General features: G+C 32.1%; 1 protein-coding gene across 1 annotated transcript; it reads right to left on the bottom strand.

Annotated features, from left to right (window-relative positions):
• Positions 1-488: 488 nt before the first annotated feature.
• LOC139486167 (RNA-binding protein 26-like) lies at positions 489-27389 on the bottom strand. The gene is made up of 21 exons (XM_071270953.1): positions 27204-27389; positions 16353-16471; positions 15504-15652; positions 15081-15184; positions 13886-14283; positions 13108-13275; positions 11763-11864; positions 11089-11181; positions 10355-10561; positions 9735-9902; positions 8894-9021; positions 7953-8099; positions 6948-7121; positions 6370-6606; positions 6057-6122; positions 4575-4691; positions 3763-3867; positions 2705-2968; positions 1936-2022; positions 1272-1403; positions 489-681 (listed from the first exon to the last, which is right to left on the bottom strand). Exons 1-21 carry the CDS (start codon positions 27260-27262, stop codon positions 574-576), a joined length of 3132 nt encoding a protein of 1043 aa, XP_071127054.1. The 5' UTR covers positions 27263-27389; the 3' UTR covers positions 489-573.
• Positions 27390-27428: the final 39 nt, after the last annotated feature.

The following is a 27428-nucleotide window of genomic DNA, read 5'->3' as shown; positions in this document are numbered from 1 at the left end:
TATTTCATATTCCTAAGTTCGACCACATTCATCTACTTACATACTAACTTAAAATCACAAAGCACTTTGGCTTAATTGTAAATATTCTGCATTTCTGCTGTAAGACTATAGCAAATCAAAATATTGACATATCTAAGTTGCTTTTCAAACTATCAACAAGCAAACTAATTAAATGACAAAACTGACTAGTAGAAAGTTATTAGCTACCATTTCTCAAAAAAGAAGTCGTTTGAAACCTACATTTAAGGTCCGAAACAATGTTCTATTGTATCAACCTAATATCAACATGTTTTCAATATTAACCATAATTGTTATTATCAATAATTTACAATCAAAATTTTTGTTTTGTTTGTAGGAAACCTTTTTAAAAGTTAACCATCGAACTCCAAAAATTTAGTTTAAACAGTATTACTTTATCGAATAAATGACATGCATATCACAATTGTTTTATTTCAATCACTTTTTTTTTAATTCTCATCTAAGTATAATTTTCACAATCTTTTTTATTGGTTTTCTGAGAACAGTAAAACAATAAAACTCCTCTTTCTCAGTTTGTCTACTCTTTGACCTTGATCATCTTCTCCATGACCTACTTTCCTCATCCTCTTCTTCTTCATCCTCAACCCTTAACAGATCCTCTTCATCAGCTAACAATGCCTCTTCATCAATCTCCTCTGTTCCCTGCCAACACAAAACATCAAAATTAAATAAATGATTTTTTTTGGCAGCTAGCTTATTTATTCTATACCCTGAACCTATTTGCATGTTTAATCTACTGGTTACTTCCCCAAAATGCCTACAGAAGGATGTTTAGTCATCATACAAATCGACCTCAACTTGTTAACACATATATACAGTAGAGTATTGAAACCCTAAAACAGAAAACGAATTCTATAATCTGAAATATACATAGCTTAATACCAGTTGGAACCTTTCTTTAAAATTGACTCCCTCCTTTTTGATACATTGGTACAGGTCAGCAACGAATTTAAATGTTCAAAGAAATACATATTTTCATTAAGTTGTATCCAGACTTTGGCAGAACCATGGAATCACATATCCACGAAAATTCAAGGTTTCCGTAATCCACGAAAATTGGTACCCACGAAAATAAATGAATCCACAGTATTTCTATACTTATACATCCTTAGCTTTCAAATGTTTGGTGTATGAGTGTTCCTGATGAAGGTAAATACAGAAAAGATGTTACCCTCGGTATTGTTTGTACTTCATTCATGACTATTTTTAAACATGTTAACATAAAACTTTACCTCATCTGTAGTGTCGTGATGCTCTGTAAAGCTATCATCACTGCTAACATTAAGGCGAATATTTATCTTAACTCCTGTATGCCATTTCATTGTCAATACACTGTCTTGTAACTTAGCACCACGTAGAACTGCCTAAAATTCAAAATACAATTGTTATATTTCCTGTAATAGTATTACTACATGTATATTGACTGTGAGATAGCTGTATGCCATTCAATAAATTAAGTTAATTAACTTTTCATTTTACATTAATGTGCAGTTTGTTCCTTCCTCTGTTTGCAATCTAATCTTTTCTCTTTTATATATATATATGTTAAAATATTTCAACATGAATGTCTCAGCATCTTTTTATCCAACAAATGGAGAATTAGGTATGTCAATGAAACAGCAATGTTATAGCACTAAATTAAAGAACCTCAAGATATCCCATGCCATAAATTCATTTCTAGTCAGTTACAGCTTTCATAGTAGTATCATGAAAAAGTTGTCCTACAAAAATCCTTTCACATATAACCATATACCCGGTACCCATGTTTGGTTCTAATCCAATGATATTTGTGCTTTCATTGGGGAAACCACTTTTTTGCAAATATTTCAGATGAACTTCTTCGACTTCTATGATTGTCAAAGATTTTCCATCATCTAGAGTTGTATAATGACTTACATGTTCTGCATCTTGTCTTGTTTTAAATGAGACTATTGCACTGTTATCTACATCATCAAAGTCAATTCTTTCCACCATTCCATATTGCTGAAAATAACAAAGTATTTGAGATTTTGTAGATTAAGATTAACAACTAATGATTAAAAACATAAAATGTTTAAATATTTAAGCAGTCTTCACGATAAACTTTTGAACCCACAAGCCCTAAGCTCAATTTTACAACATTTTTAGTTGAATTCTGTTGGCTTGTAGAGAAGAATTTCACAAGCCTGAAAGCAATTTTACAAGCATTGGCAGTAGGACTTGTGGTTAAGCGTGAAGACTGTTTAAGAAAAAACATTTGAACTGTGCCCTACCCACATGATACAATTACTCCCTTGTTTATACTTTTAAGTCTCAAAAATTATAAACATCAAATCAAGAAAAAAAATCAAAGTGAAAGGGACATTGCTGTAGTGGTTGTATATAACCCTTCAAGTTATATGAAAGATTGTGGTGGATACCTGATCCTGACATCAGTTAAAGTCAACAAGACAAAGGATCTCTGTCAGCATTTCAGACCTGCATAAGCTTTTTATTATATTTAGGCCTTGAGCATCACTGGAGATATTTTTTGTCTTGTGCATTAAAATTGGTAACGTTAAATGTTATTATTCATTATTCTTAAAGCAATCAAATTTATAAGACTTTCAAAGTTAAGTCCTAAAAAGTCCCGATTTTTTTTTTACACATCTTTCACTTTTAACTCCTACAAGGTACATCAATTCACCTTAAAATGAGTCTCCAATAGATCTTTCTGTTCAGCTTTAAAGCCTGTCACTTCAAACTGTTTAGGTCTGTTGTCTAGCGACCTACTGGTGTTGGCTGCTGGGAATTGACTAGCCCCTCGACCAACAGGGAATGGACTGGTTCCTCGTGCAGCACCTCCAGCTACCCATGTCATAGCACCACGGTTAGGGATGAAACCTCGACCTCTACCACCTCTAATAGCTCCACGGCCTCTGCCTCGACCTAGCAGACCCATAGCAGTAGCCTGTACAAAACAAAACTTTGTTAAATTTCTAAATATCAAAGAATCTTTGTAAATACATTTCATCTTCATCAGAAATTACTATTTAACCCTACCTGCTCAACCTCCACACCTTTTTGGGATTTTTTGCACTTAACACAAATACACAGTAAATAACTAGATTTGGATGATGAGCTTTACTATTATTTCACTGCACTCACTTCATATTAACCACCTTTCACTGAAGCACTGTACTAAAAAGTTTTATCAATTGATAAGTTTGTAGAGGTGAATTGAAACTGTTATTCGGTAAAACATTTTAGCAATTGCTATTGTGTAAGGTCAAAGCCTTCTTATCACCAACATTAAAAAAAAAATAGCCTTCAAGAGATTTAGTGTGATAATTAATAGGGAGATAAGTGGAAAAATCTGTGAAGCAACAATATAATCCCAAACCAGCAAGTTAATTTTACTACTGTAGAAACATTAATTTTTGTGGGGTTAAAATTTTGTGGTTTTGTCTCCATATAAGATTTCAAGGGGATTTAACTGTTGTTTTCAGTAAATGGAGGTGATATTATATGTAGGTTAATTTTCGTGGATATTCTTTCCACGAAATAAACGATATTCAATCCTCCAGGAAAATTTCTGCTTTTACAGTTTGTTGCCAATTTCCTGTTTTACTGGTGTAAAATGGGTCTATGATAAAAGGTCATACTAGCAGACTGGAATAATTATACTCAACAGAAGAAGGATTTTGTTCATGCTATTTTAATGTATGGTATATACATTCTTTGTGTAACTAATTATTTTAATACCTGTTTTGTAAGTTCATTAAGTTTTTTCCTGAGTATAATTGTGTCTTCACCACTTTGCTGCTTGTTAAATAATTCTAATTCTGTATCTAGAATCTCCTTCTTTGCCTGAAAAATATAAAGTATAACTTGTTAAGCACATTTCCCTAGTGATTCAAATAATAGAGAAACTTGAACCGTTATTTGTGATTTTATTTAGTGGAAGAAGCCTTATTTTTTTTCTCTTTTTAATTTTATCAATATATAAGGGCAGCTAGATGATCGCTTTCAATTCACTATTTTCTAACATAATATAAAAAACTAGCTGGTTACGAAAGGAGAAAAGGGGGATGGCAATTAGGAATAATGGCAAAGGAGAGGCAGCAATCAAGTTAAACAATGTTAGATTTCTAGATTACAGAAAAATAGGATTTTTTTTATGTAACAGGAACAAAATATCCATGTTTTACAAAAATACACTATTAACTAGAAATTTTTCATGAACAAACAAATTAAAGTTGTATGAAAAATTAATTTGGTAATAAAAAAAGACAACCAATGACCATGGAACATTTAAAACACATCTTACATGGCAAAAATATAAACCCAAAAATGACCAAAAGTCAAAAATTAATCCTGTAACAAAACAATTAGAAATTAAACTTGATTAATTTCTTTTTCTTCTGTTTCAAACCATTTTGTTACAATTTGAACACAGATTTGCCTGCACATATACATGATATACTAAAGTTACAGAAACAAATATTAAGAATGCCTATTGACACAAACAATGACAACAATGGATCAAAGGAAGCCAATTGCTATTGGTAACCAACCTGTTCTGGTGATGTAATTACAGGTAACTCAGGCGTAGCTGGTGGTGTAGCTTTCTGAATGACAGGTACCACTTCTTTGGTTAGCCTCTCTATACTTCCTGTTAGTATCTTCAAAGTCTGAAAGACAAAAGCAAAAATTTAAAGTTTTTTCAGAACTCAAACAAATCATCATTGAATAACTAGTCCATAAATTCATCTAACTTTTTCACACACTGGAAATTTTAAAGCAGAAATACAAGGATTTTTTTCTACACATTCTCTCATTTTGATGCAATTTTATTGATTTCTGGACTTTACCTATTGTTGTATGACCGCGGACGATTGAAATCACAAGATTATATGTTAAAACTTACAATGTACAAAGTAATTGTTTGAATCAGTCACTATACCTGTATGACTGGAATAACCTTTATTCGCAGATGCCTAAACGCAGAAAATGTTTAGGTGAATATTGGTTAAGAGTTAGCCTTATAACATAAATAAAGTTTATAAACAATGCTATCCATTACTATTTTAAAATCATCTCCATCACTTGAATTGATTCAAATGACCACCTAGTATTTTCCAAGAGAATAATTGTGATTTCTGAAGGTTTCTAAATTATCTAATTTAAATGTGATTGATTGATTGATTGTTGTTTGCTTAACTTCCAGTGGCAAATATTTCATGCATTTTCAGGACGAGAACAAGTTCACAATAAATACAATAGGTAGGTCTTGTCTTAAAAGAGGCCATTTGGGATGATGGTCGGGTAAATTTGGACTGCCACCAGAAAATGAGGGTATATTGGATAGGGACAGAAATTTTGCCTTGCAACAGGTCACCTACGGGCCCTCAAAGAGTTGTTGCAAGGGTTCTTAACGTGCAAAGAGCGTGGCACTCTCTTTACACGAGACATCAGATTTAACGTCCCCATTCTGACCGGACGTGACTGCGATCTTAAAACATTCCGCACAGCCAAACAGACGCCCCACTTCGGCAAGCGTTTAACTGTCAGTCTGGAGAAGACCAAGTGACCACATTTTTATTCCACAGTCACCCTTGGGGTCTAATTTAAATGTGTTTTGATCAGGTAAATTTCTCTAGAGAATGTGTACACTTTTGGATTAAGGCCAGCTTTCTGTATTCAAAAAACACTCAATTCATCAATTTAATTTGCTATTCTTTAAATATGATAGAACACCATAAAGGACAATGAACTGATAGATACTTGTTCTGATAAAGAAAGCTATGAAGGTGTCAGCATTATACAATTCCTTAGAAACTCATGGATTTTTCTATAAGTCATTGCTTATATATCACCCTGATAGCTTTCTTTATTTAAACAAGTCAGCATCATTGAGCCTCTTACTTATAAAGTTATAAAGGAAAGGGCTAAATCTATGAACCATACACGATACAGAACATTGAGGAAGGGTTGCACAAGTCAGACTGACCCATCATATTGTATGTTATGAAGCTATGCATATAAATGAATTATACCTCTTTTATTTTTTCCTTGTCTGTAGCTGCTAATGTCTTATTCTTCTCCAACTTCTCTATCAATTTCTGGAAAATAAAAATAATACTTTTGACATCATTTACTATAAACAAGAACTGTGTTTTTAATGACCACTACCTATAACTTTCCTAATATGAAGTGATTCAGTGACAAGCAGAACTTTTTATCTGTTATTCCCAATTTGCTAATGAAAAAGTATGTAGGTCACTGCAGGAAAAATGACAATCTAAATTGATTTCCCAGGGACAGGAATACAATATTTTTTTATGAAATTTAACAGAATGGTCTCCTTACTTTCTGTTGTTCTATTTGTTTCTGTAACAGTTCTTGTTTCTGTTTTTGTATCTCTGCTTTTTTCTTGGTTGCCTCTCTCTTCAAATCTTCCTGTTTTTTAATGGCTTCTATCTTTGACACAAACTGGGCCGAACCTACAGCTGTTGGACTAGTGAGTTTTGGTTTTGCAGCAGGTGACACTTTGGGATTATACACAGTCTTTGTAATTACCCCTAAGGATGGTGTGAACACAATGCTCTGCAAAAGTTACATAGTATTAAAAATGTTATTTGATGTAAAGAATGATTATCAAATTCCTTTAACATCTAGTTACACATTTATTTATTTGCATCACGTGAGAAAATCTACAAAAGAATGATATAGCCTCTTTTCAGTTCTGTCAAAATTTGAAATTTTATCAATGTTTTTTTCTTTCAAACGACAACTAGTTATTAAATGAAAACCTGAAATAATTTCTCTTGAACTCAGCCTTAAAAGAATCACAAGATGTTTATTTTTAAGAGTAAAAGTATAATTACAAGTATGAATTTTAAAATATATATTATAAATCTAATAAAAATTGTTTTAATAATAAAAACCTTTTCTGGTTTGGAAGCATCATAGGGTTTAGGTATTGTATTATTTAGTGACAGCTTGTGAGCAGGAGGGATTTCCACCCGTAATTTGACATTTCTTTCATCCTTCTGTTTGGCTGGGGGAGGAGTTGGTGTTGTACTTGTTGCATCAGATGTCGTTGTGTTTGAGTCATCTCCCTGAAACATTAGTAATTTAAAGATGAATGAAAAAAATCAAAAAACATTTTTTTTTTAATTACACTAAAGTCTCTATCTTTCCCTTTCAATAGTAGTAAATCACTAAATAAATGTAGTACTGCCCAAGAATTGTATTGATATATGGATGTTTAACATGCAAACCAAATTTAATTCCAATGCATGTCATACGTATGTATGTTCAGGTGCCTGTAAGTAATGTGTGTCTTGGTGTGAACTTTTAAGAATAAGGTGTTGATGGCAGACCTTTGTTAAACTCAACTCTAGGCGAGATTCAAAGTTTAACATAAAGAATGTTCATGTCTATTATTCCTACATGGGAATTAGATTTAGATTTTACTTACAACCCGATACAAACTTTTCATTAATTGCTCTGCAGGATTGGATTCATCTGCAGTTTAGAATCTTGTTACCCAATGTGTTACATATATTTTTAATTTGGTGTTTTTTTTTATATGTGACTGTCTCATTGTATTCAGGTAATTACACTTTTTAAATACTTTTGAGTATTTAAAATAGCTTCTTGTTGAAGGCCATACTGTTCCCTATAGTTGTTTAATTCCTGTGTCATTTGGTCTATTGTGGAAAGTTGTCTCATTGGCAATCATACCACATCTTCTTTTTTATATTTAGTGGGGTAAATAATCCAGATGTTGTCATTTTAATACCAAATCTTTGGTTTATCATGACATAGCACCAAAAACCATAGTAAATTGAACAAAGTAACAAAAATTGGCTTTATGTGTTATAGCTTGCTGAATATTTATTGTTTGTGAAGTGCAGATCTCTATAAATCATCATACACTCTCTTACCTGGTCTTTCTTGTCTTTTGGTTTATGCCAGAAAACTTTAATAAATCTGTTGTTGAAGACTGGTTCACTACTCCTGTAGGCAGCAAAGGCCTGGGCATTGTTAGCAAAGCATATCACAGCACCTTCTGGGTCTCCTTCATAAGATACCTGTAAGAAAAACAGATAGGTAACTGTGGAAGTAACTGAAAACAAATAGTTCAGTGGACTCAAAACAAACAAGAATGTGTCCATAGTACACGGATTCCCCACTCACACTATCATTTTCCATGTTCAGTGGACCCTGAAATTGGGGTCAAAACTTTAATTTGGATTTAAAATTAGAAAGATCATATCATAGGGAACATGTGTACTTAGTTTCAAGTTGATGTGACTTCAACTTCATCAAAAACTACCTTGACCAAAACTTTAACCTGAACTTTGCACTATCATTTTCTATGTTCAGTGGACCATAAAATTGGGGTCAAAACTTAAATTTAGCATTAACATTAGAAAGATCATATCATGGGGAACATGTGTACTAAGTACTAAGTTTCAAGTTGATTGGACTTCAACTTCATCAAAAACTACCTTGACCAAGAACTTTAACCTTGAAGCGGGACGAACGAACGGATGGAGACAATGCCCCTCTACTATCGTAGGTGGGGCATAAAAATAAACAGAATGATTCCCTGGTAATTTAAAAGTGAATTAAAATGAATAATCTTAACAGAACCAATACTATTGAAACATCATCTTATTTGACAATTTATAGTTCCCAAGCTACAAAACATTCAACAGTTCATTTCTGTTTTTTTTCTAAATTATATTTACTTTAATTTCAAAATAAAGGCTAATATTATAGAAATCATTTTGAATAAATTCTATTGCAATTTTTTCTCCAGAAATAAGTAATAATTTGACACCTTTTAATGATCATTAAAAAATATTCAATCAGAACCTACCTGTACATTGGTCAGTGTACCAAACTTTCCAAAGTATTCATACAATTTGGCAATATTGTTATTTTCCCTTGGGACTTTCCTCAGTTCTAATGTTGTATTGGTGTTATTGGCGCCTGGTTTCCTGTAACCTAGTCAAAATAAAATAAGTATTTAAAATAAACAAGTCACTAAAAAATATTTATTATGCCTTTCCATTTTGTTAAATTACAAAGTAGAGCACAATAGGTCTTTAAGCAATTAAACATTGTTAATACCTCAACCAACAAAAAATTATCTTCATGATCTAAGAATACAGTTTTTTTTGTTCATCGACAAAATTTTGTTGTTGTACGACTCCAGAGAAGAGAATAAATTATCTGAAGTTTATAGGAGTTGTGATCTTTGCTCTATGTTAAAACCTTTGAAATGAAAAAAACACAAACAATAATTGCTGTTCCTTTACTCTTTGACCAAACAAGGGAAATATATATCCCTTGTTGGCAGATAATATGTGTTCCTCATTAGATTGATTGTTGGTTGCTTTACACCGCATTAGCACAAAAAGGCTATATCACGGAGAGTTCCTCATTAGACAATTTTCAAACAAACAAAACAGTTATTTTCCGGACACTATATAGCCTGATGCTGATTTCACAGGGGGTAGAGTATACAATGTAGCAAAGTTTTTTTTAATTGATTGCAGTTACAATTGACAGAGAAAAACCATCATGATACAAGAGGTTATTTAAGTGGTATTATGCGACATTGCAAGTTTCAAATTTGTTGTAATAAATTAGATATTTTACTTTAGTCTGTATAAACCAAGTAAGATTTAGTTTGACAGACTTCGAGAAGACAATACCTCCTATCCTATTGTAATCAAAAGGTTTTTTTGAGGGTGGTCCTCCATAATGTCTGTCTTGTCCATTATCGTAAGGCCTCTTTGGTGCAATCACTGTCCTCTCTGGCTGAGATGATGGTGGAGGGATATGTACAGGCTCAGTGCCTGGAGGATGAATCGGGGGCTCATCTGATATAACAAAATAACAATGATTTAGTTATAACTTTTTTTCTTCCATAAATAGAAATGTTAACATTCGATCATTAAAATATTCCATACATACCAATTTTCGCCAAAATTTACCATTTTTTTGTGTTTAATTTATTGCTTGACATTGCATATCAATTACTCTTTAACTCGTAGTTGATTAAATTTTCCAGAATAATCAATCAATCTTTGAAAATCAATGTGTGAATAGCTTATTTGATTTCTTATGTAGATTTAAATACTATAAACATATTTGTCAGTGTGACTGCAGGAAATAAAGGCAAATACAGATATCACAGAAACAATGCATCACATCTTGCACATCGTAGAAATCGTTTACATATAAACTGTTAATCATTAAAGAACAGACTCTTCCACCTAAACAAGTAGGATACAATATTTCTCCACCCTCCAATATCAATTGTCTTACTTACCATTTCTTTGATTAGGCATAGTTTGTATATTAACAAGGTCCCTTGGTCTCTGCTGGTTCATGTTGGGAGGAAGGGGAGGTCCATGCATCATAAACATCCCAGGAGGTCTTTGTGGAGGTTGACCACCAAGAGGTGGAGGAGGTCCAGTCCAATATGGTGGAGGCCTGCTCATGGCTGGTGCTTCAGGATTGTAAGGTTCAAAATGTTCTAAAAAGATATTCAAATAAACACATATAATTACAATGTCGTGTAATGAGTTTCAAAGATATATTTTATTAGTAATAAAATGTTTTAAATGATGTGTTGGTTTTTTTTATTTCTGAAAAAAGAAAAATATCTTTCCAAGTGTTAATGTTACCCTTTCTTAAAATTAATTAAGAGAAGTTTCATGCATCATTTTTTACCTTGACTTCCTTCATAGAAAAATGCATTGTATTCAAATACAACTATAATTTTGTATTCAGTGTGGTGTCGGTAGTTTGATTAACTTATTATTTGGAACCTTTTGAAATAGTGTGCTTATATGAATAATTCTTATCACTTTTTGTAATTCTGCACTGCTTGAGCCTCTTGAACTATTGATGTCATATAACAATCACTTTTCCATTGTGGCAGATATTTTCTTTTGTGACAGTTAATTTTTTTGTGATGCCCAGTAATGGTGGACAAATTGTGTTAAAGTGTATTAAAAAGGTTAAAAAGTTCTGAGACACCTGAACCAAGCATGTACAAACCTGGCCTGGGTGGTGGAGGTCGTATTATCTGTGGTGGTGGTCCAACATGAGGTGGCATTGGTGGTGCTCCACTGGTTGGAGGGGGTGGTGGTCCTGTAAGATAAAGAACACATCAAATAACATCTGAGATGCCACAATAAAAAACATTTTTAACTTTAGTATCTTGGGAAAAATTGATGAAACCTGAAATTGACTGTAAACAAAATGATTGTATTGAATGAATGAGTAAAATCTTATTCTGAATGAGTAAATGTAAAAAAAAATTATGAATGCTTAAAATGAATGGAAAGCAGAATGAGAGTGTATGTTAAAAGAATAAATGATTAAAATGAATGATAAAATAATATACATTAGAAGGGACAACATGTTTTTTCTCTACATTATCATTAATGTCATGATTGCAGCAATTACTTCATCTATGCCCCTGAAAATATCGCAGTAAATGGTCAAGTTTCAAAATAAACATTTTTCACTTGAGTATAAGTGTTAAACAAACTAATGGCATAAATAATGACCATTCACATAATCAATTTTGACTTCTTTTAAATGTAAATTTAGCAGAAATGTTTTGTATTTTATTTATTTTTCATAATTTTAAAGACAACTTTTCTTCTAATTCTCGCTAAAAGCCTGACCCCTGGTTATACAAGCAGCCCCCTAAACTGTCCCCTTACCTGAAGGAGGAGGATAAGATGTGATAGGAACATCATCAACAATGACTGGATCTACTCCATGGTCAAATGGACACAAGTCTCCTCTCATGCAGAATCCCTGCTCTGTCAAAATACAAACGGCTCTAATTCTCATATTAGGGTCGAAATTTTCTCTTTTTTCAATATCTCTTTTTTCTTTAATCTTTTTTTTCTAATTTTTTTTTCTTTGATTCTATCTTAAATTATGATTTTTTTCTTCAATTTCTGACCCAATACTTGTGTTCATTATATTATAAATAATAAGCAATTAAATACTCAAACTAATTTCTGTTTAGAAATTTAGTTGAAAATAAGCAGACGGAGGCCAAAATCATCCCCTTTTTGTTTCTTTATTCCTTACCCCCTTTTTTTTCAAAATATTAATTTATAAAATTTTAAATAAATTACTAGTTATTTCACAAAATTCAATTGACACATCTTTATTCCATGAAGTTTAAACTCAATACAACTTAAATATTTAGTAACAGGTATTTGATCAGTTTGAGTATTTAAGAAAGAAACATATTAACATAATACATGCAGCAATTTAAACCAAAGTTCCATTTACATGCATTTAAAAGGATAGCCTCAATTCTATCTGTGGACCAGTCTGCACCTTTACTTTTTTTTTCTTTATTCTTTTGAAGGTTTAATTTTTTCCTTCCTCTCTTGCTCAATATTTTAAAACTAAATTTGCTCTTTCTTTTTTTTCTCAAGATTTTTTTTTCTTTTCAGGTGCACATCAAAACTTTTTTTTAAATACAGTCCTTCTTTTTTTAAATGTTGTTATTTCTAATAATAAACTAGCACATGATTTCTATATCTTAACCTATTTTTTCCAGTATAAAAATGTACCAAAATAACTTAATTTACCAATTAAGCATCACACTCTTTCTTATGACCAGTCTGTATATATTTTCTTTTCTTTTTTACTTGAAGATTTTATATCTTTGAAGGCGTTATATTTTTTTCCTTCATTCTTTGAAATCTTTTTTTTATAGTCTTTTCTGATTTTTTCTTTTTTTTGCTCTTGTATCTTTTCACGTCATTGTTGCTTCTTTTTTTTCTTTTTTCTCAATTTTTCTTTTTTTAATTGCTTTCTCCTTTTTTTTCTTTTCACATGAAAGACTTTTCTCTTTTTTATTCTGGTCTTCTTTTTTTTTTTTTGAAGAAAGAGTAATGATGAGAATTTTACTTCAGATCTTTCAATATAGTATTTAGATTCATTAAAGAAAACTTGATTTTTTTTTTTTTTTTTTATCCCTTTACAAACATAGAAAGCAAGGACAAGATCATCCACCGCTATAGACGGAGAATCCTGAATTACCATCGTAATCTTTACATCTAGGCAGTGATTTCACAGCTGACGGCTTAGTCTCATTGGGTTCTGTTCTTGCTGTGCTGTAGACAGTGACACCCATGACAGGTATGCTGGATTCTATATACTTTCCATTATCCATAGTTGGTGTTGGACCTCTGCTGTCTCTTTTCCTTCCTGCAATAAAATACAAAATTGTAAGGAAATTCAACCAGAACACTTCCTACAAAAATGACAATACCAGTGAACATTAACTTTAATGATAACTGATAACCATGATAACTGAAATAATTAACCAAAGCGCAACACACAAATCCATAATGCTTTAGACATGAAGCTTGATACCAAAGCACTGACCTGCAGCTTCTAAGAAAACTATGACAATTTCAATGAACAGAAGGTCAATGGTAAACATTATACTACTTCTGGTCAGGGGAATAAATATTCTTGCATGGAAACTGTTCAATACTGTTGGGAGCTTATTAGATAGACAACAGAAATGGTTTTGGAACTGAGCAACTTGAAAGCTTCTCATGAATAGGTCAAATATATTAAAAAAAATATATAGATGTCTATAACCAGCAAGTTTCTGTCCATCTAATTTTTGTTTGAATTCAATTTTACAAAATTGGTACTGCTGAAAACCTAATCTTCACCAATACTGCTTCCATCACTAACTGCTGCTGGCCTTGTATTTTAGACTACCAAGTCAGAATAAAGATACATGTATAAATTGAAACATATTATTCGATTTACTCATGTTCTCCTGAGTATTATAAACACTCACCTGGAGACCTTGATCCTGACCTAGATTTTGACCTAGGGGTGGATCTTGATCTTGACCTAGACCTACTCCATGATCCAGATCGCCTGGGTGATCTTGGAGACCTGGCTCTAGCTTTGGGTGACCTATAACCAGGTGATCTTCCTCTTGGAGACCTAGATCTTGGTGATCGTGACCATCGTTTTGGTGATTCTCTAACAATCCTCCTAGGACTTCGACCTCTTGGTGATCTTGACCTCAATCTAGGGGATCTTGCCCTGGGTGACCAGTGTCTTGGTGACTTTGACCTTCCCCTTGGAGACCATGCCCTTGGAGATCGAGTTCTAGGTGGTCTATATGGACTTCTTGATCTACTTCTTCGTCTTATTCTCCTGTCATCAACTCTCCGTCTTCTTTCATCACTGACAAGACAACAAAATAGAATAGTACATAGTCAAGGGTGCAGTATGGGTTTATTAACATTATGTACAATAGTCTACCTTGATTTGTGTAACCATGACTCATTATGTTATAACTGGACTGGTACCTTTTTAACTATAGGAAGAAAACATTATATGAAAATTCCTAAATTCAGGCAGAATTGATTACTTATTTAATGTCTATAGATGAGTTGAAAGTACTGAGTAATCAATGAAAAGCCTGTATGGCAGACAAATTTGCTATTTCGCCCAACTTAAGTGCAGAATAAGAAAAGATATTTCCTGTATTAAACTTATCATGTAATTATATTGCTTAAAAACATTTTATCACATGAAATTTAAAGCCATACAGTGACCTATAGTTTTTAACTTCTTCATCATTTGGTCTCTTCTGATTGGCAATCATACCACATCTTCTTAATTTTATAAGTACATTTACAGTGTTCTTGCATTTCTTTTATGTGATTCATCTCAGATATTGAAATTTCTTTGAGGTTTAAATTTCAGTGAATATGTATAAAATACCATTATATTAAACAGTATAGATCTGACTTGTAAATAACTATATAAACAAGAATGTGTCCTCAGTACATGGATGCCCGGACAGACGAACGGACGCACAGACCAGAAAACATAATGCCCATAAATGGGGCATAAAAATTTAGATGCAAAACTTCATAAGTAAAAGAAGATTCACAATGCATCTGCAGAATAATAAATTGACCGCAGGTTCCTTTATTCATACATGTAAAAATTTAGAAACCGAGCACTGTACTTACAATTCTCTCCTTCGGGGACTAGGACTTCTGGAACTGTGTCGTTTCCTGATAACATCTCGTAAATCTTTTTGATCTTCCTTACTGGTGCTTCTTTTAACTGGAGGCTTAAAGAATTCAAAAGACTCATAAATATATATTGCAATACTTATTGTTGTATAAAGGAAAAGATAAAAATTTTACGTAACGAAAGTGGTACTGGCAAGGCAACTACATTTAAAATAAGAAACAAGAATTGCCATTTTCAAGATAACTTTAATTTATACATTTGACAATAAAGATTGATATTTTCCAAAAAAAAAAACTGAAAAGAACATCATCTTTAATTTCCTTCCAGAATATAAATAAACACTTTAAACTGTTAATTAAGTTTTTGACAGTGAATTAATTATACATATATATCTCAAAATTGGCCTCCTCTATTACCTCTTTTGGTTCTTCCTTGACCTTTATATCGTCTGTTGTAGAGGAGGGTGCCTCTTGGCTGTTATCTGGTACATCTGGTTTTCCTTTGGATTGGAGGTAAGCTTTGGACTTTAAAGCATCAAAAAGAACATCAACAAAACCTGCTGTCTCTGAAGAGGAAAAAAATATCTTAATTTATTAAGATTTTGTTTGATTTGTTACATAATAAATTTTTCTCAAAGGGAATATACATCAAATTTTATTTAATTAAAGTATATAATATTCAAATATAATATACTATACAATTGGGTAGAATAATAAAATGGAAATGAGGAATGTCAAAGAGACAACAACACGACCAATAAGCAGTAAAAAGCAGAAGGCCACCAATGGTTCATCAACACAGCAAGAAAATCCTGCTTTCAAATAACACCCCTTTCCTTTTTTTAACTGATTAAGATCTTTTCACAAGTATATGATTCGTTGAAATCACCACCTTATATTTGGAAACAAACAACAAAATTTACCAAAACCATGTGAATAGTTGTTATTGGATAATTGAATGATTACAAATAGTGCAAAAAAGGATCCGAAGGCACAAGTTTACATGATCGTGCTAAAATATGTACATTATTCTAGTAGTTTCTACAACAATTTACCAACTTATCAAAGATACGAGACTTTCAATTTAGTACACCAGATGCCCTAATCATAATACTAGGAAGGACAAACCAATAATTAAGAGTATTGAAAACCAAAATTTTATAAAACGGTTGATGCATTTCTGGCCAAGGCCATCTGTACATTGGTTAAGAAAACTTCCAAAAACTTCAAAAAAAATAGTAATTAATGCAACAAAGTGTTACTTACTGCCCTGTAAGAAGACTTCTAGCTGATCTAGACAAAACTCTCTAAGTTCAGACTCTGATTTATCTTTCTTCACTAAAGCTAAGCAATATCGAGACAATGGCTCAGGATCTGCATCACAACTGTAAAAGGAAAAAAAGTAAGAAAATCATGTTTTTATAAGAGGAAAAAGGAGTTAATAAACTGATAATTTTTGCTTTTTTTCATATAGAAATAACAGATTTGATCATTCTAAGGTAAATGTACAATGTATTGTAAAGACAGTAGAACTTGAATGGATCTTAACAACAAATCTAGTCTTGTGTATTTGTTAAATTTAGGTAACACATGTATATGCTTTGGAATTAAGTGAGGCATCCTTTGCTGAACTATCATGTACATGTATTATGTTCAGGCCTAAATTAAAATATTGTTTGTTTGCCCTTTTCCGACCCTATGTTTTAAAACAGGGTAGGTAGGTACATTGTAGGTAAAATATTTTATTTTTTTCCCAAAAAAAATAACTTGGCTCGGTATATTTTTTGTCATGGGTAGGCAGGTAGGTATAAAACTTTATTTTATAGATACAAAATCTGCATAATGTCATTTTTGTCTGTTTTGCTTTTGCTAATAAGTTTTGAAAAAAAAATATCATGTAGAATGTGAAGCTAATTCATATGCACTACTTTTTTGTTTTCAAATATCAAAATATAGAGCTGTGCCGCATATCAGTCAGGGGAGTTACTTGTACAAGTGATTTTTAAAATCACTTTCTCAAGTGATATTTTCAACATAATAAGAGTTAATTCCCTTTCATTACTTTTTAAATATCACTTCTACCAGTGATTAGAAATATTTTTTAAAATCACTCATTCAAGTGATTATTATTGTTTGGAAAATCTTTAATAAGAAACCAGGATTATCCCTCTCTTTCAGAGGACAACATCACAACAGGGGTCTTCTTGACATTAAAATAACTATAAAAAAGGTAAAAATAAATAAAACCAGATGCTCCGCAGGGCGTAGCTTTATACGACCGCAGAGGTTGAACCCTGAACGGTTAGGGCAAGTATGGACACAACATTCAAGCTGGATTCAGCTCTAAATTTGGATTGTGATTAAATAGTTGACACAGCATAGGTTTCTGACACAGAATGAATGTGTTCTAATGAACTTAAATTTTTTGTTTCTCTTAGAGCAATTCACTATGCTGTTGAATATTAATCCTCTCAAAAAAATGTTTGAAGAAATTTTCTTTTTTATTCATGAAATTTCAAATGAGAAAAATTGAACCCAATTTTTTTAATCACATCCCCCTTTCCCTTATTCCAAAACTAATCTCAATTAAAATTTCTAATGGAGTTTGCAACAATAACTACTCATTTAAATACATCATAAAATATTAAGATGTAAAAAAACTGCTTGTTATCACTGAATGGTAAAGATTATTTTAATTTATCAGTTGGTAGTAAAAAGTGAATATACATTGTATATTGTATATAACAAAGATTTAAGTTGATTCTGGACAAAGAAAGATAACTCCAATTAAAAAAAAATCTTGCTATTGCACAATATTTTGCAATTAGATATTTCTTGCTTACTATTCTGGACAAAGAAAGATAACTCTAATTAAAAAAAAATTTGATATTTCACAATATTGTGCAATTAGATATTTCTTGCCATTGCGCAATACTGTGCAATTGAAAAGACTTGCTATTACACAATACTTAATATAATAATTTTAGATCCTGATTTGGACCAACTTGAAAACTGGGCCCATAATAAAAAATCTAAGTACATTTTTGGATTCAGCATATCAAAGAACTTCAAGATTTCAATTTTTGTTAAAATCAGACTAAGTTTAATTTTGGACCCTTTGGACTTTAGTGTAGACCAATTTGAAAACAGGACCAAAAATGAAGAATCTACATACACAGTTAGATTTGGAATATCAAAGAACCCCATTTATTCAATTTTTGATGAAATCAAACAAAGTTTAATTTTGGACCCCGATTTGGACCAACTTGAAAACTGGGCCAATAATCAAGAATCTAAGTACATTTTTAGATTCAGCATATCAAAGAACCTAACTGATTCATTTTTTGTCAAAATCAAACTAAGTTTAATTTTGGACCCTTTGGACCTTAATGTAGACCAATTTGAAAACGGGACCAAAAGTTAAGAATCTACATACACAGTCATGACAGTTAGATTCAGCATATCAAAGAACCCCAATTATTCAATTTTGATGAAATCAAACAAAAGTTTAATTTTGGACCCTTTGGGCCCCTTATTATGTTGGGACCAAAACTCCCAAAATCAAACCCAACCTTTCTTTTATGGTCATAAACCTTGTGTTTAAATTTCATAGATTTCTATTTACTTATACTAACGTTATGGTGCGAAAACCAAGAAAAATGCTTATTTGGGTCCCTTTTTGGCCCCTAATTCCTAAACTGTTGGGACCTAAACTCCCAAAATCAATACCAACCTTCCTTTTGTAGTCATTAACATTGTGTTTAAATTTCATTGATTTCTATTTACTTAAACTAATGTTATTGTGCGAAAACCAAGAATAATGCTTATTTGGGCCCTTTTTTGGCCCCTAATTCCTAAACTGTTGAGACCAAAACTCCCAAAATCAATCCCAACCGTTCTTTTGTGGTCATAAACCTTGTGTCAAAATTTCATAGATTTCTATTAACTTAAACTAAAGTTATAGTGCGAAAACCAAGAAAATGCTTATTTGGGCCCTTTTTGGCCCCTAATTCCTAAAATGTTAGGACCAAAACTCCCAAAATCAATACCAACCTTCCTTTTGTGGTCATAAACCTTGTGTTAAAATTTCATAGATTTCCATTCACTTTTACTAAAGTTAGAGTGCGAAAACTAAAAGTATTCGGACGCCGGACGACGACGACGACGACGCAGACTCCAACGTGATAGCAATATACGACGAAAATTTTTTCAAAATTTGCGGTCGTATAAAAACTAACTTGTAAGCCCTGAGTAAAATTTATTTTCTGAGCAAAAAATAGCATTAGCAGTAGTACATTGTACATGAATTACATGTTTTTCATAAAGCAGAGGTTTCAAACCACCAAAACTTAAAATATAAAAAAACAATTATTGCTGAGTTTGGCGGTAATATAAGCATTGTCTATATGTTGATAACATTTGGTTGAGGCAAATTTAAGTCAGAGAACAGAAACCAATTTTTGGACGAACAGACAGCATGGACAAGGGTGAAATTTAATGGCCCTACACTACAAATGGGCATAAAAAGGAACAGTAAGAACAATAATTATTAATAAACTTCAAATGCTTTGACCAAAAACAAACACAAACATTTTAACATACATTTGTCATGTTTGTAGAAAACTAAAGACCTCATGAGCAGTGATAAATAAGATTTTGCAGGTCATAATTATAATTTCTAGTGAAGTAAATTTATCATATGGAATATAATCATTCATAGTATTGATCACTCTTATAAATGAAAATAAAACACTTCAAAGGGTGTCTTTCATCACATACATTTTGAAATAATGTATATCACTGGTACACATGATTTTAAATCACAGCACAGAGTTTTTTCATTCAATTAGAACGTAAATCACTTGTGGAAATGATTTAAAATCACTTGTGCAAATGATTTAAAATCACTTAAGCAAATGATTTAAAATCACTGCACAGAGTGAATTAAAATTGGTGTTCATTTCTGATACCAGCAGTATTTTCAATTACTTTCTAGATGGTGAAAAACAGATAAAATTTTTAATTCAAATTTAAAAAAAATAACTTTATATTTATCAATCATTTCAAATGTTTGTAAATCGTATAATTTCAGAGGGCTGAAATGAAATGTGTGGATTACAATAATTGAATCTTGGTAAAAAGAGGTTCTTGACTGCTGAATCTTGTTATTTTTTGCTTAAATCTTTCTTCAATGATTATTTTTGCTTTTCTATATATATTTATAATGAGTGGCTTAAAAATACCATTTAAATGTTCTTTAATGAATTGGTAGCCATGTTTGTTGATGGATCAAAACTTCAGTCACCTAAAAAGGGGGGATGAATTGAGTGACTTTAATTTACTGTTCCTTCAGAGTGATTTTAATAGAACACTGGTTAAGAAGTGATTTCTGATTGGAAACCCCTCCCTTGTTAGACATCCAATATCAGAATATTAATCTTTTTATTTAATGACCAGGACTAATCATTGATTCAACTCCATTGCAGGTTGTCAAATTTTGCAGATCTAGATCATTTCAATCTTTTTGTCAGAATATAACTATTTCAACAAATTCAAATTCAGATAACTTTTTTGTTGTAATCTGGTTCAGCAAGGGGTCCTGCTGTCCAGCACAAGATCATTTACGAAGGAAATCAGATCAAATCTATATTTTTTATGCCCCACTTACGATAGTAGAGGGGCATTATGTTTTCTGGTCTGTGCATTAATCCGTCTGTCTGTACCATGAATAAATGCATTGCATTTTTGTCAGGAACTACTTGCCAAGGATTTCAAAATTTGGTGTTAGGATTTATAGAAGTCAGCTACTTGTATACATTGTACCCAGTGATGTGTTTTCCAAATTCATCATTATGAATTCAGGGAAAGAAGAAGTCATTATCATCACTGTAAAAGTGTTTGGATTTGTTGGTATATATCACCATTATCACTGACAAGGTCAATTGGCTATAAATACCTTGTGTGTTATAAATGGTAAGGAACATGTGTACTAAGTTTTAAGTTGATTAGACTTCAGCTTCATCAAAAACTACCTTGACCAAAAACTTTAACCTGAAGTGGGATGAACGGATGCAAAGACGAATGGAGGAACAGACGGACTGACGGATGGACAGACAGAGGTAAAACAGTTTACCCCCCCCCCCCCCCCTCCAAGTTTTTAAAGCAAGATTCAACGCTATAGCTAGGGTTTAGAATAATAAAAATCACTTGTAATCATAATGGTTTAATCATTGCACAGTATGAGACCTTCATTATGGTCAAATCCTATGTTTTTGTACTGCTATGCATGCTTTTTCAATAAAAGTTTGACATCACAATGCATTTTTTATAGTTAGGAAAACCCATGCATGAGACCAGTATAAATAATAATGAAAATCACTTGTATAAATTATTTCAAATCATTGCATAAAAAAAATATAAATCACTTGTACAAATGATTTTAAATCATTGCACTGAGTGATTTACATGAATTAATATAAATCACTTGTACAGCTGATTTCAAATCACTGCACAGTGATTTTCAGTAATAGTTATTGTCAGATCATATATTAACAGTTTTCTTACTTATGAATTCGTACAACATGTACAATGCATGCTTTTGCTATGGAAATTGTGATGTCAAAATACATTCATTAAAAATAGTAAGAAAACCCATAAGACCAGGATAAATAATAGTGTTAATCACTTGTACAAATGATTTTAAATCACTGTACAGAGTGATTTCTGTGATGGTACAAATGATCTTGCTGCACAATGATTTTTAATAATTTGATATAACATGCATAAATCAGGATGTTAGATCAATTAAAACAAAAATGCAGACTCCCATTGATGTACAAGATCGTCAACAACAAAGAAGTGTACCTCCTATTAGACCAACTAGAGTATCTAGCAGGGGTGGATCTAGCCATTTTAAATTGGGGATCCAACTATGTCCCCATTCAAATGCATTGATTGGCCAAAAAGGGGGGGTCCCATCCCCAGAGGTTGCCACAGCACAGTCATCAGTGGAGGATCCAGAACTTTCATAAAAGGGGGGGGGGCTCCAGTCATGCGTCAGTGATCCCCTATATAATCAACCAAATTTTTCCCACAAATCATTTGCAAATCAGGCCCTCCCCTGGATCCACCTATGGTCATTTGAGACATTCAAAACACAAATGAACAATCTCACAAAATATAAATAAACATTTGTTTTTATCCTGTATTAACCAAACAGAACCAAGTTGCCAGTATATATGGAAAGTTGAATGTGGACAGTATACACAGAAAAACATGTAAATTATTTGTTTACCATCTTTGATAAAAGAACATTATCTTGGCATGTAAGTTGTTATGGAGTTTGTTCATAAAGATTTGCTTTATTAAGTCTGAATTTATCAAATAAATATTTAATATTTTTGTTTGCAGTGTGAAGAAATTATGAAATTATAATAAATCAAGAAGGCACACAATGATTTCATATTTTTATTATTGTGCCAAAAATTTCTGACATTCTGATTTACATGATTTTGTTTCAAACTTTTTAAGTCGTCCGGAGTTATTCCCCATTAAGTTAATTTCATTCCCAAAAATCACTTGCTGAAATGATCTTTTGTATCTGAATAAAAATATCACTCATTGAAGTGATTTAAAATCTTCAGAAGGTCCAATTTTCAAACCACGCAAGTACTTATATTTCTATCGAGAGTACATATTTTTTTCAACGTCAAAATGTAGTTTAAATGTTGAAGTTTATTGGAAATATATTCACAGTACCAGCAAAAATCTTATAAAATCCCCAGACTATAAATATTTCAAGGCTATTTTTAGTCATTTTCAAGTAATTTTTGCAAATTCCTTTATTTTGTCAATGTTTACAGTGTTTCCCACCATATCTTTGGAAAACCATGTAGTTTAGGAACAATCTCACAAAATTACAGCGAGCTACAAATTGGGGGAAGTTCAAATTTTCAAGTTTTTATACCTATAGCTATGTTTCTAAGCAAAAATAAAAAATCACTCAAATAAGTGATTTTAAAAATCACTTGTACAAGTAACTCCCCTGACTGCATATTTTCAACGTTTACATGCCTGGAACTTTGAAGAGTTTTAACTTGCACTAATATTCAGTACTACGTACCTTGTACGCTTACCTCTACCTAAAGGTTTTCTGTAAGAGATAACTTTGTCCTGGTAAAATTTTACAGGCTTTTGTCACCTTTCGTTCATGTCAGATATAAATAATATAGCAATGCTGGTCGAAGGCATTGTTAACATAACTATCCTGATCTACGGATCACAAAAGGCCATCCCTACATAGAATACAACGTCCGTTTACAAAATAGTTTGTACGCACGTTGATAATTTTGTATTAAACAAACCTTTTTGGTAAATGAACCCTGTTCTTCAAGTATAAAGATACAGAGTAACGTACGTCATATCATGATTTCAAAGCGTTCAACATCGATTTCAAACAAACACTTTGAAACTCTAAATGCAAGTGTTCATGTCAAACGCTCACGTGATACTAAATGGACTAGACCTTATACAGTAAAGATAAAACCCCGAGGATCCTGGTAAAAAAGTTTTGAGCGGGAAATACAAATATAAGATTTTTGGTAGGAACGAAAAAATAAAATCTTGCTGGTAAATACAAATAAAAGATTTTTAGGCGGAAAAAATGTATAGGGTCAGTTGGTAAAGGGCAAACAAACAATATTTTAATTTAAGCCTCAGGGGTCAAGCCTTGTTTGGATTTTCTTGCTGCTAGAAGACCACCCATTGTTGGCCTTGTGCTGTTCTGTACTAGGGTTTGGGTTTTCCTCCCTTTGACACATGGTATATGTTCTTCTTACTGAACATTGGACTCCCTATGACCAAAAAACGATGAGTCCCTGGACTTGACACCTTCATAAATCCTTCGTGAGAACCCACCTCAACTGCTTACATGGCTAAAGAGGGTGTAAAATTTTGCAGACCTAAATTTCTGTATAAATATGATCATAATGACGTAAATAAAACATTGTGCCTGAATTTGTTGAAATTCAGGTCCATCAATAATAAGAGTTTGGTATTTTATATGCTCGAGGAATCTTGGGAAATCAGCTGCATTTTAAAGACATACATGTATCCACATCTCATGTGTTTTTGTCTATTAAGGCCACGGTTTTTTAATTTGTTGGTTTACGGATTTTCTCCATGAAAAAGTCGGGTCGGTCGGTAGGGAAAAAAATAAAAAAAATATCTTTCAAGACAGAAAACTGACATGCAAAAGAAATATATATTTCACCTTTCTATAATCAGTCAGGGGACTTACTTAAATAAGTGATTTTCTAAATCACTGATTCAAGTAACATTATTTCCATAAAGGTTGGAAGTTACAGTTGTCTTTCTTTAATAATCACCTATTTAAGTAGTACAATTTAATCACAAGAAGAAGTAATTTAATTTTATTGTAGCTTTAGATATAGAATACTAATGATCCAGGGACTAATTATGTTTCTAAACTTATCAGAACCAACATCTGTGTTGTCTAGGATGACCAGGTCATTTCAGGTGATGACCTTGTACTGAATCTAGGATAATGACATAAAAATCACTTGTTTAAGTATCAGACCTCATTTTCCTTCCTAAAAATCACTTCTTAAAGTATCATTCTTTTAATAACCCCCACTAATTTCAACACCCCCGAACAGTGAAATTTTTATCGCGAACAGTAGAATTTTATTACATAATCTGAAAGATGAAACCTTGAACTTCACAGGAAAAATACTCCCACTGCTGGGAAAAATCTTTTAAGAAAGTATCAGTTCATTATGTTAAGCCATTATTATAGCATTTTTCAACTAAATTAGAATTTTCAGCTAAATGATAGCATCAAAGGCATAAACCTTGCTACTTAAAAGAAGCAAAAAGTTATTTTTTTTTTAATTTTACTGATTAAAAGATATTATTTAAACCTAGATGTGTTTAAAATTTTGAAAAAAACTACATAATCACAATTTGTGACGAAACCTTGAATTTGCTACTCATATAAGTGATTTAAAAATCACTTATTTCAGTAAGTCCCCTGACTGATAATAATATGTTTGTTATCCTATTTTGTCGTCTTTTCTTAAATTTTAGTTTAATGAAATATTATTGCTCAGTTGTAATAAAAATTGCACGACATTGCCTAATAATTCCCGTAAAAACGGGGGTGCACAGACAAAGACGTAATTAAATTTCATAAAGGAAGACAAATTCACATAGCTCTTAATCAATTACAGAAAACTTGGTGAATAATGATCTTCAAGAACGAAAACTGATAAAGAAATAAATGTAAAAGCGTGGTAAGAAAATAATTTTCAACACACGCGTCAAAAACGTAATAGACTCGTCCACTGGAAAAAATGAGAATATCGGGTTAATCTGTTGTCACGCATTCCCGTTTTTATCCAAATGGACGAAAAAAAATTATTATCTATGAAACAAGAAAATTTTAAATGATCTGTTAATATTCAGTACTTTAACTTGATGTCCTGAACTTCCACCTGTCCACATTTGGACAAGTCTATTTCTATGAGAAGATGCATCTTACGGACTGTTGACAAATAAGAGAAACGAACTTATTGTGCAATTGGTTTTAAACACGGGTTTCGTTCCACAAAAATATTTGTCCAAACGACATGTCAAGGTCATTAATAATTGATTTATCTATTTTTAGAAACGTAAACTGGAAGTTTCATTTTTTCACAACAGAAAGTGTTATCAATTCTGTTAGTGATTAATGCATTTCATTTTATAAAAAAAGGATAATTTATTTATTTTTCAGGGATAATGCATTTGTTACGGTCGGCGGGAATGAAAAAGCATGAAAAGTCAATTTTATTTTTATTCTGGAAATCAGCAAAATCAGGTCGGCGGATCCGTAAACCAACAAATTAAAAAATCCTGGCCTAAGAATGCATGATGTCGTGATTTCCATTGTAAAATTATGCATAGTACATTTGTAGTATAAAACGTATGATGTATGAAAACATATGGTGTGACCGTTTAATATTTGTGTTTTACATCTCGAATGGATCAAGAAGCTTTTTTAAACAACTTTTGGATTTTTCTGGAAATGTTTTATTTGATCACACAAAAAGGTTAGACTTTGAAGATATAAGAAACTTTTAACATTCAAATATAGAAATTTCGTTAAAGTATATTCAACATTTGATTAAAATGGTCCTGTTGTAAAGTTCCACATCTTGAAAAGCTGTGCTCCTATGATGCTTATGCTTTAAAAATGGTCTGCAAATTATGTTATAGTTTATAATGTTCAGCAATAAGGCCAAAAAAAAATATATGTCTGTTTCCTGTTTCCCGACCGACCCTGACTCAAAGCCCCCGAGCCTAGATCTTTTTATTCAATTCCGGAAAAAAAATCCTTTCCGGTCCGAAAAAAATTTGTTTCCGATCCAGATCCGTATTTTACTATACCCAAACAATCAAAATGGCTGCTTCCAGCACAAATGTGCTACAATTAAGGTTTAAAAAATGTCGGCACTGGGAGGATTATTCAATTAAAGCTTCTTTAAAGAGATTAAATGATTTAAGGGTACAGGACCCTAACCAACATGACATTTAACCATCTGCAAATCTGACAGGGAGTGCAAAAATAATTAAAAAAAAAACCGACCCTGATTTTTTTGCCTTTGCAGCAGGAAACAGACATATATTTTTTTTTTGGCCTAACAGAGGGTCGTAATGAAGAAAAACGGTAAAAATTCTTATCAAATGACGTTAACGATAATTTTTGTTGTATGACGATAATATGTACAGTTTCTTTTAGACGATAAAAACATCGACAGATTTTGACGAATCATGATAATTATTTGAGAACTCTGACGAATCACGATAAACCATGGCAGAATAATCAGTCAGTTGATTGTGGCCATTACCTGGCAGAAGCAGAAGAAGAACTAAGCATATTTTGACGAATCACGGTAAAATTTTAACCAATTGGATGCTAACGGTAGCCGAAAATGGCTGTTTGACGCCTGAAGTTAAAAGGCATTACTACCCTCATAAACCCCATACGTGCTACCGCTGCACTTAAAATAAAAAAAAAAACAGATGCGAGGCCAAACATGCAAAATTTAAACCTACATCGGTGCAACAGTATCCATCACCCATTTCTTCAAAGCTTCTACGTCTTCAATAATCATTTCTGAGGTTACACTATATGGTCGTATAATGGTTAAAGTTACTCTTTATAACATAGCTTGCAAATATTGTAATTGTCGTCGCCGGAAACGTGTAGCAAATTTTCAAAATGGCGACAATTTAATCTCTAAATTTTAGTCGGTTGGTATTAAAGTCATTGAATAATCG

Source organism: Mytilus edulis, chromosome 8 (assembly GCF_963676685.1).
Source record: "Mytilus edulis chromosome 8, xbMytEdul2.2, whole genome shotgun sequence".
NCBI classification, from domain to species: Eukaryota; Metazoa; Mollusca; class Bivalvia; order Mytilida; family Mytilidae; genus Mytilus; species Mytilus edulis.
The sequence above is the reverse complement of the archived record's forward strand: the minus strand, read 5'-3'. Positions and strand labels throughout refer to the sequence as shown.

Excerpts from the sequence above, each read along its gene's own strand:
- LOC139486167 (XM_071270953.1), bottom strand. The coding sequence starts at position 27,262 with ATGATTATTGAAGACGTAGAAGCTTTGAAGAAATGGGTGATGGATACT. Across the intron at positions 15,185-15,503 it reads TCAAGGAAGAACCAAAAGAG|CCTCCAGTTAAAAGAAGCAC; the intron begins GTAATAGAGGAG and ends GAATTCTTTAAG. Across the intron at positions 13,276-13,885 it reads GTCAGGATCAAGGTCTCCAG|GAAGGAAAAGAGACAGCAGA; the intron begins GTGAGTGTTTAT and ends ATTTTATTGCAG.